Raw genomic sequence first — 17,195 nt, forward strand, 5'->3', positions numbered from 1 at the left:
ATAAGTTTTATTGATAAGGATTTGTGAAACTGGAGGTCAGTGTGGCGGAAGGCAACTTGAGGTGAGCACCAGCTGATCAAGCACTCTTGATCAGAAAAGAAAACCTTCTTTAACGGAGCATGCAGTTTACCTTTTCCCCCCGACTATTCAGATACAGTGGCATATGGATGTGTTAAAGGGGGTCATCTTATCACGTCGTCCAGCGGGAGCAGTGTTGATCCACGCTGTGTGTCCCATCGCGTCCCTGGAAACGCGCTTCCTCTTACATACCAGGCGCGAGTCCCTCTGGGTGAACCAACAGACAAAATGGGACCCTATTAATCAGCCTGCCGCCGCCTCATGAATGGGAAACGGAATGGCTTTGCGCACGGCGAACTGATTCAGCACCATGAATGACAGGTATCACAAGGCGGCCCGGGACGGCTACCTGGACCTGCTGAAGGAGGCGACGAGGAAGGATCTGAACGCGCCGGACGAGGATGGCATGACACCGACTTTATGGGCGGCCTACCACGGCAACCTGGAGGCTCTGCGGCTGATCGTGTCCAGGGGGTGGGTATGATTTATGGCGAAGTATACGCAAGAAATCCGAGGCTTTAAAATGCATCTGAAGGTTCATCATAGATGATTTCTGGATACATTTTTATTTCGATTGTTTTTTACTGTAATCTGAGATTTTTTTATTTTATTTATTTTATTTTTTTTTACGTTCAACACCTCATTTGGTGTGTAATTCAACTTAATGGATGTAGCTCTTGAATACCGCTCATTTAAATTATTCTGCCAGTTTAACTGGAAACATTTAGAAGAAAATGTAGTCGCTTAAAGGACAAAGACAGATTTTATAGTGCAACAAACTACCAACCGCCAATTTCTCTAATTGATGCTTTCATGAAACACTATGGTGATCGTCTTAAGCCGTCTTTCACGTTTGCTGTGTTTCCCACAAGCTTGGCAATATTTAAATGCTTCTCCTTGTGGATTTGTTTCAATTACCGTTCTGTCCTTTTCCATAAAGATCAGACCTGTGGAGTCAACAAATAATAGTTGTGTCAATAGATGTCCCCACCTGAGCTGTGGCTCTATCTGGAGTTCCTCCAGAGTCACATTAGGCCTCTTGGATCCTGCTTTGATTTCTTGCTATCACATTAGGCTTCCACTTCCATTCTATAATCATGCTCTATTTTGCTCATAAAATACAGATACATTATTAAGGTATAATATAAGATGAACACTATCATAAGGCATGTATGGTCACAGTTCATCAAGTAATTATTTTAATAGCAAACAAATCAATTTTCTCTATTAGCAGATCTATAGCTAAGTATTTGTCTTTGTAAGTAGAATGTGTCAGTCTTTTGATTTCTCCCTTTTTAAAGTTAGTTTCACAGTTGTATAAAAAGAACTAGAAAATATTTCATTCTAGTTTTCGGAAGATGTTTAATGAAGGTGAACATTTATGGCAAGATTAACACTGCTTTTTTTAAAAAATAGAGCAGTGCATTTCTCATCTCATCGGGTTGACCTGGTTTCCAAGTCAGCCAGAACAAACCGTGATTCTGCTTCACTTAGCAAATTTAAAGACAACATCAGATCATTAAACAATGCTTAATTTGTCAGAGACAATTTATTAGGAGATTAGAAAAAAACAATCCACCAGGGACAATGTTAGCAAGTTATCGGTGAAGACTATCAGTTCTTATTTTACAATAAACTCAGTTTGAATTTGTTCATTATATTGATGAATTTGTTCAGAGGTCCTCAAGAACTCCCAAAACACCCAAGATGATCTCCGCTTTAGTTCAGTATTTCCCACGATTTGAGTGTACACAGAGCTGCAGCACATAGGAGACATAAAGTACTGATTGTCCAATGGAATGAAAATAAACACTAATAGTTACCATAAGTCAAACTTGTGAGACAATAAACATAGAAGAGAGGTTCAAGTGTCATGGGAAAGATCCATATCTGCTATATCTGGCTCATATATTGCATGGAGCTACCTTCAGTGGCATTAAACTGTCACTGAATGTGAGGACAGAAACAGACCATCAGATAATAATGAGACAAGGCATCTGACACTACTGTGCTAAGCATTTTACCACAGACATAAATTGTGACACATAAAGCCATCATGTTAGATAGCTTTATGTAAGTACCTTTTTGTATGATTTTAACTCAGATGGTCATAAATATATTGTCTGAGTATATTTAACTTTTATTTGTTCTGTCTTAAATTTATGGTATGTTCCCTGATCTTTTTTTGGCTCTGTGCTCACGCTGTAATTCCTTTTGGTCAGAGTTTTATTGTTGTCTTTGGGGCTGTTTACCCATCACTGTCAGTCATCAGCACTGAAGATAACTCATTGCCTTAACACAAATTCCATGAATCATTTTTCCAAAATTCTATCCTCTCTTCCATCTAAATGAAAAACAAAGGACACTCCACCAAAATCAGACCTGGGAGTAGAAAATCGCTGCCCAAGAATGACACATATAAGAAATCCTTACAGTGACACCCATCAATAATAAATCTAGAGTAGTTTCATGTCCATAGCATAAAATATTCAGGAGTCTATGCGGCTACCATGGAGGACAAAGAGACAAAACAGTTTGGCAAGAATTGGCTTTATATAAAACCTTAGATAAAATAAATAAAATATCTTTTAACTGAAGTTCCAAGTGAAGTTCATGGTCCTATTCCAGCAATATGTTGGAATAGGTACCAAAATAAATGCTTATAAATATTTAGAAGTAACTTAAAATAAAGACGTCAAGAAAGATTTGAATACAGTTTGACAAAGTTTATAAGGAAATAAATTTAATTTGGTAAACTTGTATATTAGGTTTTTTTCTCAGACAAAAAAGTTCAAATAATCAGTTAAAAGCTTGAAAACTCATCTTTGGCTGCTATCCAGGAAGCATGTTGCTTGATCTGACTTGAGAAATTCAGGAGGACATCACCAGTCAGACCAAACTGTGTCAGGTGCAATTTCTGTGGCCTCCCTTGAAACAGGATACAGGTAGTGGAGCCGTGATGCTGGCAAGCCAGCGGTCATATTACAGACCTGGAACAACAATGAAACACACATTAAGGTAGTCCTCGGGTCGCGGGCGGTCAGGAAAGCAAGGACTGAAGTATTGCACTGGAGGACATCAGTTGATTGCTGATTGAAAAAAAACAGGAAAAAATTGTCCTAAACCAAGCCAGGTTAGGCTTGCTTGTAGAAAGTAATCTTGAACTTAACTTTCTTAAAACATTTTCAAAATTTTATAATCAATAAGGATTTTTAGAGGATAACATTTTCTAGCTAAGTCAACATGGCGTGGTTTGGCCAGTTTTTTCCCCCTTATAAATAAAATTATTATTGTAAAACTGCATTTTGTATTTACTGTGGTTACCTTTTGACTCTTTTGGCCAACAGAGGCAACCCAGACAAGTGTGACATATGGGGGAACACACCACTCCACTTGGCAGCTGCCAATGGTCATCTCGACTGCCTATTCTTTCTGGTGTCTTTCGGTGCCAACATTTGGTGCCTAGACAATGACTACCACACGCCCCTGGACATGTCCGCCACGAAGAACCACATGGACTGTGTCCGCTACTTGGATTCCATCGCTACCAAGCAAACAGGACTAAATCCGAAACTGGTCAGCAAACTGAAGGACCGGGCATTTCGTGATGCTGAGCGACGGATCAAAGAGTGTGCTAAGATGCAGAAAAAGCACCGCAAACGCATGGAGAGAAAGTTTCACAAAGAAACCTCTGAGGCTTCTGCTTCAGATGTTATGAGTTTCTCCAGTTACACTGGCAGCTCCGTTAGCCACAGGCTACGTAACTTTAGCACAGCCACTATCAGTGTGCCATATTCTCAGGTTGGAACTTTTTTTGTGGTTTAAATTTTCATACACTAATTGACATATTTAAATGTACTTTCAATTATCAAAACACTTTGGTTCTTTTATTGTTGCATTGTTTCTTTACTGTTAGGCAACTCTCCATGCCACAAACCGAGGGAAGACAAAGATTCAAAAGAAGCTGGAGAAGAGAAAGCAAGGAGATGGAACTTTTAAAATTTACGAAGATGGAAGAAAGAGTGTGCGCTCCCTTTCTGGACTTCAGTTAGGTAATGATGTCATGTTTGTCAAGCAGGGGACTTACATCAACCCAAAAGACAGAGGGCGTCGAAATGTTCGAGACATGTTCCCTAGAGACAACAACGATGCCATTTCTCGTGCCATGAGTGAGCCAGACCTTCTTGGACCCGATATGGACTACTCTGAGATCAGCACAGACTCTGGACATGATTCCCTGTTTAACAGACCAGGTTTGGGCACCATGGTTTTTAGAAGAAACTATGTAAGTGGAGGAATGTTCAACCTTGGTGCTCGAGACACGACTCGCTCAGGTAATAATGTGCGTTTACGCAGTCGGTTGCAGCACTACCCAAGTATAGACGAAGACAGCATTGGAAGTGCACGCAGCCTGCAGGAAAGAAACATGGAAGAGTTGCCTTGGGAAGAAGTTGAATTAGGGTTGGATGATGACGATGAGCCTGATACAAGCCCTCTGGAGGTCTTCCTTGCCACACTAAGCATGAGCGAGTTTTATTCCATATTCAAAAGAGAGAAGATTGACTTAGAAGCTCTCCTGCTTTGCTCTGATCAAGACTTTAAGAGCATTCATATCCCGTTAGGGCCAAGAAAAAAGCTATTGGATGCGTGCCAGAGACGACTGGAGACTATGGAGGACCCAGACTCCATTGAAGACACTGAATTGTGAGTATTGTCAATTTTATTCTTTCAAACGTCTAAGCAATGAAATATTTATTGGATTTTAATCATCACACTCAAGAAAAAATGAAGAGCATTGTTTTTCAAAATTTCTTCTGCTGCCACTGAAATATTGACCAAATCTTTATCGTTGGATACAGAGCATGTACAATGACAGCAATACATTTGGGAAGATGCACTACAGCTACTAAATATATCGTAGTTGGCCAGATAGAGGTAATTGCCAGTGGCTGGTCAACAATCTGTTAAGACAAAACAAAGGCACCATTTCCTACCCAACAATGTAGAGCATGAAACCACCAAAACTGCATAGTTACAGAATACTAAGACACAGATGCCAAGAATACACTTTAAAAGGTAAAGTATCTGGCTAATATGATGGCACTTGTAACAGATACCCTGACGTTTTGTAAAGAGTTGGTGTATTTGTAAATGTAGGACCTCCTTTCCAGGCTTATTGTCTGGGGTGAGTTTAACCATAAGTGATGGATTTTATGCCTTCCTTTGGAAAATCAAAGCTTAATGTTTCAAGAATTTCCTTTGATTTTTAATTAATATTCAATTCCACAAAGCTGGTGTTTTCTCTGATTCCCATCTGAGAACTTTATATCACATCCATTCTATAAGACCAACTTCAGTAGGTCAAAAAATACACGTGCAAGTTATTTGCTTGGACTGATCAGTACTTAAATTAAAAGCATTACTGAAGTTTAGCAATGACTTTATGCATTACTGTAATACAGTATGTATCCAAGAAAGATAATTTGGAAAATAATTTAGAATGAAAATTAGAAATTTGAATGAAACTTTAGGTTTCCGTTCAAATGCAGTGTTACTATAAGAATGGAAATTTAAGAGATCACTTATCAACCTAACATTATACAACACCTCTGGCCCAAATATATTGATGTAAGCAGGCCTTATTCTGACAGTTCTTCTGTTTTATGGCACTTCAAAACCAATGTGACTAGACAAAACTTCATTTACAGTATATTCCTATGTAAGGAGAGGATAGTATATTTTTATTAACTTTTAGAGGAAATACAACTAAATAAATGAGGGAATCAGGATATAGCTGTGAGCAAAGGTCTAGTTTAAGGCACAAACTGATTTATCCCTGATTAATTGTTTCTTTGTGTTCCAGAGGGGAATTTGAACAAAAGAATTTGCAATGTAAACACAATGCAGTTTTATGTCTCTCCAGAATATAGTTAAATTATAGGAAAGATTCATGTCAGGCTTTAAGCATTTTCCTAGTGTCTTGATTATTTAAAAAGCATTTAAGCCAGGAATATGCTTTTAAAAGTTCAGCCAACAACAAAGATGTTGGTTTTCTGATTGTTTTACATGGGCACATTATATTCAATATTCACATGAATAAAATGTGTGTCACCTACTACCCTTTCATAAAGAAAAAAAAAACATTCCACATTATGTTTTTATTGATAAAATTTATTCTACCATCGAGAAGCATTTTCTTAACATGTAAAAAAACTCGACATATTAATAACAGTAAAAACATGAACTCTAAACTATGTTTTTGGTTTTTCCCACAGGTAATAGCAGCCGTGGAAATTCATTTTGCTGCATTGTGGGACATTATGGAATCAATCTTCATATTGAGCAGGAAGAACTTAGCAGTTTTTACTGGTGGGAAAGCAGACTGAATACTGTCATGGTTAATATGTCAACCTAAAGGAAATGGGTGAGATAAACATGATTCCTCCTGGTTGGCTTTGAAGGATAACAGAAAGTATCTTTCTTTGTTGTTTGGATAGTCGGTGTTGACTTCACAAACTAAAAGACAGTGTTCATTGGACAGCTTTTTTGCCATGTCATTGTATACAATGCTGTATCCACTGAGATAATGGCTCTAAGAGATATTGTCCCCTGTGGGGTTAATCCAACCACTTTATGTGCCTGTATTGTTTGTGCCTGTCCATTTGCTTAAAAAGGGGCGATGTTGATATGTTTATAAATACATAGACACAAACCTAAATCTAAGATTATATCTAATGTTTGACTAACCACTATTTGAAGCAATGCTTTATTCACAGTGTATATGTTTACACACAGAATGCCATGTTTGTCTAAATATGCTTCAAAAGGCATCGACGGGCCAATTGTTTGTCGAGATGACTGCTGTAATTTACTGTAGTGGTATGCATTGTATACCCCCTTTTCAAGTCTTCCAGTTGTTTTTACCTCAGTATTTTTCATTTACATCTGAACAGTAACATATATTACTACCAATCTCAAAAAAATAAATAAATAAAATGATTAGTTTTTTCAGAGTCCATCCTTGTAAAGATCAAGTGATTTTGTGCCTTTGTCTGCAAAGAGGTTTCTCCATCTCCACCGTAAATTTCGTCCTTTCTGATGTGGAAAAGCATAATTTGACAATACAAGAGACATGTCAAGAGGTGGGGGACAGCCAAACATGACATCCTGCAGAATGTCATGATTGCAAAAGATAACTTTATCTGGTTAGGTTAGGTTAGGTTAGATTAGGTTAAACTTTATTAATCCTGTAGGGAAATTGAGGTTGTCTGTTGCTCACACATTGGGTCTTTATGTGCTCACAGTCAGAAGGAATCATGCACCCAAAATTGGAATTTACTCTAAGCCTAGTATGATGTCACAAATTCATTTTCAGTTGAACTGCAGCCTCCTTTGGTATGCCAGCAATTGTTCCAACCCAGAGTTGTGTTTGTACACCCACAGCAGCTCGTATTTTCATATAGAAACCCAGGATAATTTGATTGTCATCATGTGAAATCAAACCCATAAAATACATCAAGACAATGTTTAAGACCATGAATGTTAATCAGTTAATTAAATCTGTTTAGTAAAAAAAGTGGAGTGTGACAAAGTGTAATATTCTTTTCATTTTCAAACAGATAAAAAAAAATACAAATAAAACTGTTGGCACATTTTAAACTTCTATTGTGCTTACATGTGTTGGTAAAATTAAAGGAAAACTTAAATAATTAAATTATTTATTTAATTAATGTTTAATTGTTGATTAAATAATTAGTGATGATGAGAGCAGCATAGTAATGTAGAATGCAGTAACCCATAAAAATGAGTTTGGATTTGTTTATTTCTAGTGCAGAGCAGGAAACCCATATATTTTATTGTCAGCATCTCTAAAACTCAATGCTTTATCACCACAGGTTGGTGTGAACTGAACCTGTAAAAGTTGTTCAACAAAAAATTACTGCAGTTTGTTTTGCAGATAGCTTGTGTGAACAGGAAGAAAAGTCACGCAAATTGTTCAAATCAGATCTTTATCAGGCAAATGATTTCTAAACACGCAATGCATTTTTGAGGAGGTTAGTCTGAATGTTCGACAAGTCACATCGTATCACAAAGTCAAAAATACTGCAGGTCTTTAATGTATTCCCATAAATTGTACAGAAGGAAGTTTAGACATTATGCAAATAGTATTAGAAAACTGCTAGCTAATTCTGATGCTATTGGTGATTAAACGCATTACGTATATAGACAGAAAATTATTTTTAAATTGTCTAATGTTAAATTTAGTTACAAGCTGAGTCATGATCCCAATATTGCCTTTCAAAAAATGATGTACACCTAAGCAACTAGTTTTCTATCATGCTCAAAATATGCAAATGAGTTCAGCGCTCTCCGGTTTCCCTCACTATGGCTCATACAAACGCTTTGGTCTCCCATGTCAAAGCTTCTTGAAGTCTATATGAATTCCTTTTGTTCAGACAAACCCAGGTTACATCAACAGTTCATTTCTTACTTATTTGTCACATATTTGTCATAGGTCAGAGCATAATACAAATTATAAATTTTATTTAGTGTAGTGAAAATTGACTTTACAAATTAGCCATACCTTTAACAAATTACCCCCCCAAAAAATAGGTGAGTGCAAGTTTTTTTTTCTTTCTTTTTTTTTTTTCTCTAAAAACCAATCAACAAACATAAGTAGGAGCAATTAACCAAATGAACCAAACATTGAGCTCTGGCAAAGTCTTTATTCATATAGGTTTTTGCTTTTATGATTGCAGCATGTTTTCCATTATTTTTCTTTTGTTTGTTTGTTTCTGTGTGTCTGGGAGTTTGCATCATTCATGTGTTTGCTGCACATTTTTACCTGCTGGCTACCTTACTCTCATCAGAAAGATCAACACTTTGACTAGTTAAATACATAGTAAACTCCGATGTATTCTCATTGGATATACCCCCTAAGAACCTACTTATTCACATGGGAAACATTTTAAGGTTCTCCTGATATTTCTGTCTCTGAGTTAGAGACAGCACAGAACAGAGAGAGAAAGAAATGCTATTGTGCTTACATTTTCTGCCAAATATGCAATAATCCACACTTGCTGCACACAGACAAAAGACAAGAGTCAGTGTTGTCTCTGTGCTGCATGATATGAAAGGAAGGAAGCCGTCATGCAGATAAGTACTGTAGTCAGGAAGCTCATGGAATTCTGTTATCAGAAGGAAAGGAACCATTGTTCTTAGCAGGAACAAAGTTTCAGTGAAGGAGAAAACTTAAACAAGTCTGACAACTGTGAAAAAAACAATTAGTGTCTAGTTTTGAAGCAGCTGTTTCACTGTGATATTTTTATGTCTTTAATAAAATGCATCTATTCTTTAACCGTAGTGAGGAGTCAAAGAAAAGTTCATTTCTCATCCCTTGAAGCATATTTCCTCATGTTCTGTGTTTTTTTTTTTCAAATGTAGCAGAAATAGAAACAAGGAGGGGTGAAAAATGAGACAGTTGACAGGCGTGGTTCCTAATTATTTCCTCACTCACTTCAGGGTCTTTCTATCTACAACTGTCTTTTGTTTCCTTTTCGAAGCTACATAATAGACCCTGTTCGTGCTTAAAATATACACCAGCTGGTTTTGTTTAAGGCAACAAGAAAGGCACTTGAATATGACGACGAACAGCACAGAAGTCGAGGAGGACTTGAGGGAAAAAGTGGAGGATCGGCCACCAAGCACGCCTCTGCTGCAAGACGTGATGTGTGACTCCTGCATGGACGCCCCCAGCAGAGCGCTCAAATCCTGCCTAACTTGTTTGGTCTCCTACTGCGAAGCCCACCTCAGACCCCATCTAGAGAAAGCTAAATTTCAGAACCATCGCTTAGTGGATCCCCTCCATGACATCGAGCGCCAGACTTGTGAGGTTCATCAGCTTCCCTTCAAGAGCTTTTGCTTTCTGGATGAATGCTCTATCTGTGGGGACTGCGAGGGTCAGGAGCACGAAGGACACGAGATGTTGTCTTTGGAGGAGGCTCGAGTACACTTTGAGGTCCTTTAAAAATATGAAAAACACACAATTATTGTTATGTACTGTTTCTTAATCTGCTCTTGTTTATAAAAACTTTTCAACATGTATTGCTATCTTTTTTTTAAATCATTTGTAGACTGAACTTCTGCAGAAACACCAGAGGATCAGTCAACATGTCTCAGATGTAGAGAGAATAATTGGAAAATTGCAGAGCAACAGTGATTTAATCAAGGTAAGCTTATGATTATAAAATCTTCTCTTCTCTACATAGTGAACTGACTGCATTATCATTTCTTTTTCCTCCTGTCGTCAGTCTTCAGCGGAGGAGGTTTGTGTTACTGCTGAACAACAGTTCAGTAGGTTGCAGAAGACTGTTGAGGAGGCCAGAAAAAAGTTAGAGGTGCTTTTGGAAGAAGAGCAAAAACAAGGTCTGAGACAAGCAGAGGGCATTCAGGCACATCTGGAGCAGAAGAGGGTGGAGATGATGAAAACTGCAGATAAGATGAAGAAACTATCCAAGAGCAAGTCTGATGTTGATTTTCTAAAGGTGCAGTGTCTCTCAGAGAACTACACACCTATGTTAAAATTAGAGGAATAACAAATATCCAGTCCTATCTGAAAATGAACCCTGAATTATGACGCTAATTTCACCATTTTACATTCTGTGCATGGCATTATTTTGCACTGTCCAGGGTTATTTTTGTGACAATCCCTTTGAAATTGTGACCCAAAAATAAGTAAATTTCATCAGATCATAACACCTTCTGTCACAAGCTTTTGGAAGACTACAGATTATTTTTTATGCCAATCTTTAAAACATTGTTAGGTTTGAATGTCTGTTTTATGTGTGTATCATAGTTTGTTGATTTTTTTTTTTGTGTGAAATATTTGCACCGTGGACATTTCAACTCGAATGATCTGATTTTGTTAATCGATGAAATTGGTTGATTCATGGGCCTTAATGTTTCTGAGATTCCACCTTGATCAATGATTTTATGTAAACAATTGTATTTATGTTTTGATTGTTATATTTTTAAATATAGGTATATCATATGCAGCAAAGCAAACATATGATGACGCTGACCATTAGTAGCTTTCTTAATCTCTATTTCAGCTTCAAAAGTGCAGAAAACAAGTGGGCAGAACAGAAGAAGGAATATTACAGAGTGTAGTGTAGGGTGTCAAAGGTTTTATGTAATCCGGGATGTGACTAAGAGATTCTATTACAAGTTTATTTTGAATACAAGCTTGTCGACAGTGCACATAAACATTTTCTGTGACTCTGCAGAAAACTATTGAAGTACCGGTTTATAGAAAATAAACTGTATGGGTTCCTCTTTTTTGTTTTTGAACGTCATAATCCTGATCCATTACATGCATTTGTTGTTTTCACATTCTAGGATTACACAGAGTGGAAGAAAGAATTGATCGACATACGCATGCCCACTGTGCACATCAGTCGAATGGACCGTCTACAGTCATGGGCTCAAGCAGTTACTGATGTTACTCAGGAGTTGTGTGACCTGATTATGGAGTCCTACAGTGAAAAAATTAACATGATCTCCAAAAGTGGTGAGTTAGTTTTAGCAGTGTGTTTTCAGGATCAGTAGAGAGGAAGCTATAGATCTCATCTCAGAATAAGCCTTAAATGTGACAGTGAAGTTCTGATCTATTCTTGCTTGTGTACTGCTAGAATAGCGTAATGTTGATATTGCAGAAGTGCTTGTTACTGGTTCCTATTATATTTAAAGTTGTAGGTTTTTTTTAAATGTGGCTAAAATCTGTGATATTCACTTTTTAAATCAAGCTGTTTATCTTTAGAGCATGTCAAAGTTACAGATGTGTCAAAAATCTTGAAAAATGTTATCTTTTATTGAAGTACTTCAATAAGCTCTGAGTGCATTGTACAATAACCCTTTGTCAAGGGAGCAGGACTCCCTCTACCTATAACATTTCACAAGCTTTGAGTATAAATCTTAAGCTATTGCTCTTTCCACAATCTCTCTGAATCACCAAGAGTCCTGGGTCCTCTCATATTGTCTCTTTTCTTCAGTTCTCTTAGTTTTCTGCATTTTGATACATTTTTTAATGCCAAATGCACCTGAAACGTCTTATGTGGAAAACCTGTAGTTTAAGCTATATTTTTGGACTTTTATTTTTTACCTTACTCTCCTCCACTTTTAAATAAGACATTTAGCCTATTGGCTAATGGCCAAAGCAATGGACCTTTGCATCATAGCATGTTTAATCTTCAGGGAACCGGAACGTTAACTACTATTACAAATATCTGAAAAGTATAATCAACCAAAAAAGTTAAGTATAAGTCAATTAAAGGCCTAATTACATTGGCCTCAAATTAACTTTAAATGGTGCCAATAATTATGTAGCTGAGATTTAATTAAAAAGCATATTTTTTTAAATCAAATTAAAAGTTGGATTTGAAGTGGCTGGAGTTCTATAATATTTTGCAACTGCAATAAAAGGTGAATTTGTTTTACTGCTTCTTACACTTATTTGTTAGTGGTGCCAGTAAATGTTGCAAAATTTAACAATCTATGATTAACCTTTCTGTCAAATCATAAAGCAGGTGCTAAACATGCGAACCAAGAATCTCTGCCATCTTCTCTTCCCGATCCTGAGACCGAGGAAGAATTTTTGACATGTAAGCACTTTTAAATCCTTTGTACCTTCTCATTTTCCGTCACAACTATAAAGTCAAACAGTTTCCCATAAAACAACATTTCCTGTTTCAGACACAACAAGGTTAACCTTTGACCCCGACACCACTCATTACTTCCTGCGTCTAACGGTGGACAACAGAAAGTTAACCAACACCAGTCCCTGGCGGCACAGCTATCCGGACCACCCCAGCCGCTTTGAATACTGGCGTCAGGCCATGACTTCGGAGAGCCTCTACCTGGGGAGACATTACATCGAAGCAGAGCTGAGCGGAGAGGGCGCACATGTCGGGGTTGCTTACAGGAGCGTCGATCCTAAGGGAGAGGAATGTGGCAGTTGCATCACCGGGAATGACTTTTCTTGGTGCGTTGGAAGGAACAACAGAGGTTTCTCTGCCTGGCATGCTGGGGAGGAGACAGCCCTGGAAGTCTCTGATGTAACCAGGGTTGCAATATATGTTGACTTTCATCGAGGCTTGGTGTCTTTCTATAACACAACAGGGCCTATGGTGCTGCTCCACACATACAACACTGACTTTATAGAGCCCTTGTATATAACAGCCTGGTTGTCAAAGAAAGACAATGTTGTGACTCTGGTTAATGCAAAATGATGACATTTTCTGCTGAGTTATAGCAGTTTATTGAGGTTTTATAATGGTCAAAAATGTTGTGTTAAAGGCAGCTATTTCACATGCATGTCGACAAAGGTGAAATTTACTACCATCTAGTGGTAGCTGTGCAACAGAATGTAAACGGAGGAGCCATCTCCAAATGAGGGCGTTTTGAATCTTGTGCAGCTTTATTGCTGCCACTGATGCAACGTGAATGACGGAAAGCAGACCACAAAAATCCACACCGTCACTTATTCTCTTTATTTGCTCTGCAAGTTTATTTGGTCATTAAACTTCTCATTGCCCCTCATCATTGTACAATCACATTGATAAGACTTAGCTGTTATAAATTTACAATCATTTTTAAAATGCATGTTGACATTTAATCAGGAAACTGCAAGAAAAATTCACTTCAAACTGTAAAATCTGTTTCATTCTCATCATAAGCTGGATTTATAAAGTGCACACCTGTCTGAGTCATGGAGATGGAATCAGTGCTATACAGATCAGAAATGTTATTCAGCATATCAGGTTGATCAAATATTGGGTTGTCAAATCCGCGGTCGGCGGCCCCGTTGAGATCATCGACATCAGTGTTTCTCCTGAAGCGGTTCAGAGATGGCATCGAAGGCATCGAAGGCATCTGGACAATTCCCTTATGGATTAGCACAACCACAATCACAATAAGTGTAACCACGAGTAAGACTCCAAACACTGCTCCAACTACTGTCCCTACGCTACTCCCAGGCTCACTAGCAGTCTGAGTATGAGCTCCTGTTATGCCCAGATTCAAGCCATGAGATTTAATATCCTTGATCATGTCCTGGGCCAGCTCTTCCGATAGTTTCCCAGTCTCTCCATCCAGAATAACTACTTGAATCTCAGGTGAAGATCCAAATGGGACAATTCTCATCAACCGCTGTGGCTTTAAGATTTTAGACATGCCCAGCTGAATCGACTGATATTTTGGCAGTGAAAGGAAAAGGTGATGGATTCGTCCCCTGTAATTTTCCAGATTGAAGCTATCAGAATAATGGATGACAAGTATTGCACCACACACCTCGCAGCAGTGCCCGATGGGAAGCAGATGCTTTTTACAGCTCAGAGCGCCACATGTCACTGTACTGCAGATGCGTTCATGGTTGACAGAGTTCCCACAGTCACAGCCAGTAGCATCCCCACAACTTGGGTTTCCAACAGTGACCGACGATGACCCGTGAAACTGCAGCAGGCCTGTTTGCGAGCTGAGATACTCGGAGAACTCGGACTTTCTGTCAAATACCTTTCCCAGCACAGATACAGATTTGACGGGGATGGTGGTCTGGCTGGAGCTGGTGTCCACACGGAAGGAGGAGAGGGGTTTGAACACGACGTCATCCTGCAGACAGGGAACGCTCTCCTCATGCACAGAGAAGAGGAAATGTCCATCCTGTAGATCATTCAGAGTTGCAGCTGCCTGCCACAGAGCCGGATTAAACCATTGCAGCGAGTCAGTGTCTTTGAACTTGGTCCTCACTCCTGCTCCGCAATTAGGGTCCTGTCCGCTGATCACATAAAACCCAGCTCCCGAATTCAGAATGATCTCTCCATCCATTGGTAGCATCATCTCCTGTATGGCATGAGTGGTCTCCACAAACACAGACACTTTTCTTTTAGATGAAAACTGAACTGTGTCACTGCCGCACGGAACGTCTCCTTTATCCCAGTTGGTCTTATTCTCGTAGTTGGTATCAGGAATCCACTGCTTGTAAAGAGCATTTGTTGCCCTAACAAGACAGCAGATGAGGAGCACTTGTGCCGTTTTCAGCATCTTGAATGTTTGTGCCAAAGAATGGAAAATGTTGTGACCTTTGATTCCAACCTTGTGACAAACATGAGAGCAGCACTGCTTACTGCTAAAGTTCATGAGCTCATCCTGTTCATGAGCAGCTGACTTGTAAATATTTACACCTTCTGCCTTGACAATCCGCCTTCATGAAAACCAGTTCAAACTATCCTCACTTTTGGATTTCTGTGGTTTAAAAAACAAAAAAAAGAAAAACCTTTTGGCCGGTTGATATAATGTGGAACACTTTCAACAGGTTAGGATTTTATGTTATGCATTGCACTTTCTTTCTAAGAGAAAAGTAGCAGTAGTCAGCCTTAGGTTAAAGTATATTTCTCATTGGGGGAATGTAGTTTGAGCTGTTTAATCATAAGCAGTTGCTGGAGATCATTTGCGTTTGTGCAAAGAACATGACCTCTGGTGGGTATATGACCTATAAAGTCAGTAAATTAATTACATTTCAGCTTAATCTGGAAATGTAAAGACACCTTAGAGATATTTGTTTAACACTTTTGACTGATCTGCACAACTTTTGGGGCTTTTAAAAAAGTTTTCTGCATCTGAGCAGAAAAATCTCCACTGCATGTTGCTGCCACCGCCTTATTTTATAGAGATGTTATGTGCAGGATCACAAAAAAGTTCAACTTTGGTGTCATCTGACCAGATCACCCGAGTCCCTGCATGGCTTCTCTGAATAACACTCTCCTTTCTCTCCTAATTTCTATGTCATGTCTGTCTTGGTATGAAGTGCTCTGAGAAACATTATCTTCAGTGCAAAAGGCACTTATCACACTGTAGGAGCTTCTGGACAAGGGCAAATTGGTCATGTCTGTCTTGGTGGTAAATTCCTCTACTTGCAGAGGAATTTAGAGTCCTGTAGGCAGAATATTATTTTAGAAACTAGATATTATTTAGTTATCTGAGCAAGGGGGGCTGGGTGAATGACGAGCCTTTTTGTTATTTTTATTTGTAAAGAGTTTAAAACTAACTATTATGTTCGGCTTAACAATTATGCAATGGTTTGAACAAGACTCTCACAAGCTACCCAATAAGACACACCGAGTCTTTTGGTTGTAAAGTGAAAATGTGGAAAAATAAGTTGTGAATACTGTTTCCAGGCAGGACTTGTATTGTTTAGTTTTTGTGGATTGTCCAAATGTCCAGAGTAAGCAGAAAAAAATTGCTGGCAAACCTTCCATGAAAATATTTCTAAGAACATGCGTGTGTGTGAATAAACCACATGAACCAGCCAATTAACCTGCAAAGTCTTTTGTTTAGATCAAATCCCATGTAGCTAAGTGGATGAGTATGCAAGTTACAATTTCTAAAAGGTACATGGGACTGGAAAGCCCCCCCACCCCCCAAAAAACTGTATATATTCTAAACAATATCCTGAATTTATAAGTGTCTCCAAGGTACAGTTTCTATTTTACTCTAAACAAAACCTTCGAGATGCACTTCTTGGAAATAGACATGCGTAAAAGGGGTGTGGTTAACCCAATCTCTCTCAGGCTAAGAAAAAATGGGGGAAAACATGCAAGACCTTTGCTAAAACTTTTTTTAATAGATGCACATACAAAAAATACGTGACTATACTATAGAGGGAAGCAAGGGACAAAATACATAATAGAGGCATAGAACAGTAAGGCTGAGAAGTAAAAATAAAGTAACAGAAAAATGTATATTTAAACACAGGTTATTTTTATGTTGTTTTATCTTTTTACTATGACCCTTCTTAACCCTTCTTATGTGTCTAGAATAAAGATATGATGGTCTGAAGTTGAAGTAGCCTAAAAAATACAGAGAACAAAATATAATGAGCGTTATTTTAAATTACTAATATCAATTTCAGATATCTTGAAAATGAATTTGGTGAAACTCATTTCATGCTTAAATCGTCCTGCCATGGTTAGCCTGTAGTGAAACATGGCTACAGGCGTGTTTCGTGTTAAAGCGTCTCATCAAGCTGACACCAATTGACCCAATTTGTCGTCATTTGTTACACC

The 17,195-nt window shown here is 38.3% G+C and overlaps 3 protein-coding genes across 5 annotated transcripts; 2 read left to right on the plus strand and 1 right to left on the minus strand.

The window, feature by feature from the left end:
* Positions 1 to 321: 321 nt before the first annotated feature.
* Positions 322 to 7,610, plus strand: ush1ga (Usher syndrome 1Ga (autosomal recessive)). Of its 2 annotated transcripts, XM_055035860.1 has the most exons (4): positions 322 to 552; positions 3,426 to 3,879; positions 3,995 to 4,782; positions 6,354 to 7,610. In XM_055035860.1, the coding sequence occupies exons 1-4, from the start codon at positions 389 to 391 to the stop codon at positions 6,355 to 6,357; spliced, it is 1,410 nt and encodes a 469-aa protein (XP_054891835.1). In that variant the 5' UTR covers positions 322 to 388; the 3' UTR covers positions 6,358 to 7,610. The 2 variants fall into 2 exon arrangements, with proteins under 2 accessions (XP_054891835.1, XP_054891836.1); XM_055035861.1 differs by lacking the exon at positions 6,354 to 7,610 and having other exon boundaries at positions 3,995 to 4,786.
* A 1,999-nt stretch (positions 7,611 to 9,609) lies between these two features.
* LOC129363937 (tripartite motif-containing protein 16-like) lies at positions 9,610 to 13,496 on the plus strand. 2 transcript variants are annotated; one of them, XM_055036295.1, is made up of 6 exons: positions 9,610 to 10,096; positions 10,212 to 10,307; positions 10,389 to 10,622; positions 11,476 to 11,647; positions 12,660 to 12,737; positions 12,829 to 13,496. In XM_055036295.1, the coding sequence occupies exons 1-6, from the start codon at positions 9,719 to 9,721 to the stop codon at positions 13,362 to 13,364; spliced, it is 1,494 nt and encodes a 497-aa protein (XP_054892270.1). In that variant the 5' UTR covers positions 9,610 to 9,718; the 3' UTR covers positions 13,365 to 13,496. The 2 variants fall into 2 exon arrangements, with proteins under 2 accessions (XP_054892270.1, XP_054892271.1); XM_055036296.1 differs by having other exon boundaries at positions 12,663 to 12,737.
* Positions 13,497 to 13,615: 119 nt separating this feature from the next.
* On the minus strand, positions 13,616 to 15,270 carry amn (amnion associated transmembrane protein). Its single transcript, XM_055036297.1, has one exon. The coding sequence runs from the start codon at positions 15,268 to 15,270 to the stop codon at positions 13,777 to 13,779; it is 1,494 nt and encodes a 497-aa protein (XP_054892272.1). The 3' UTR covers positions 13,616 to 13,776.
* Positions 15,271 to 17,195: the final 1,925 nt, after the last annotated feature.

Source organism: Poeciliopsis prolifica, unplaced genomic scaffold (genome assembly GCF_027474105.1).
Source record: "Poeciliopsis prolifica strain line A6 unplaced genomic scaffold, Auburn_PproV2 SCAFFOLD010, whole genome shotgun sequence".
Lineage (NCBI taxonomy): Eukaryota > Metazoa > Chordata > Actinopteri > Cyprinodontiformes > Poeciliidae > Poeciliopsis > Poeciliopsis prolifica.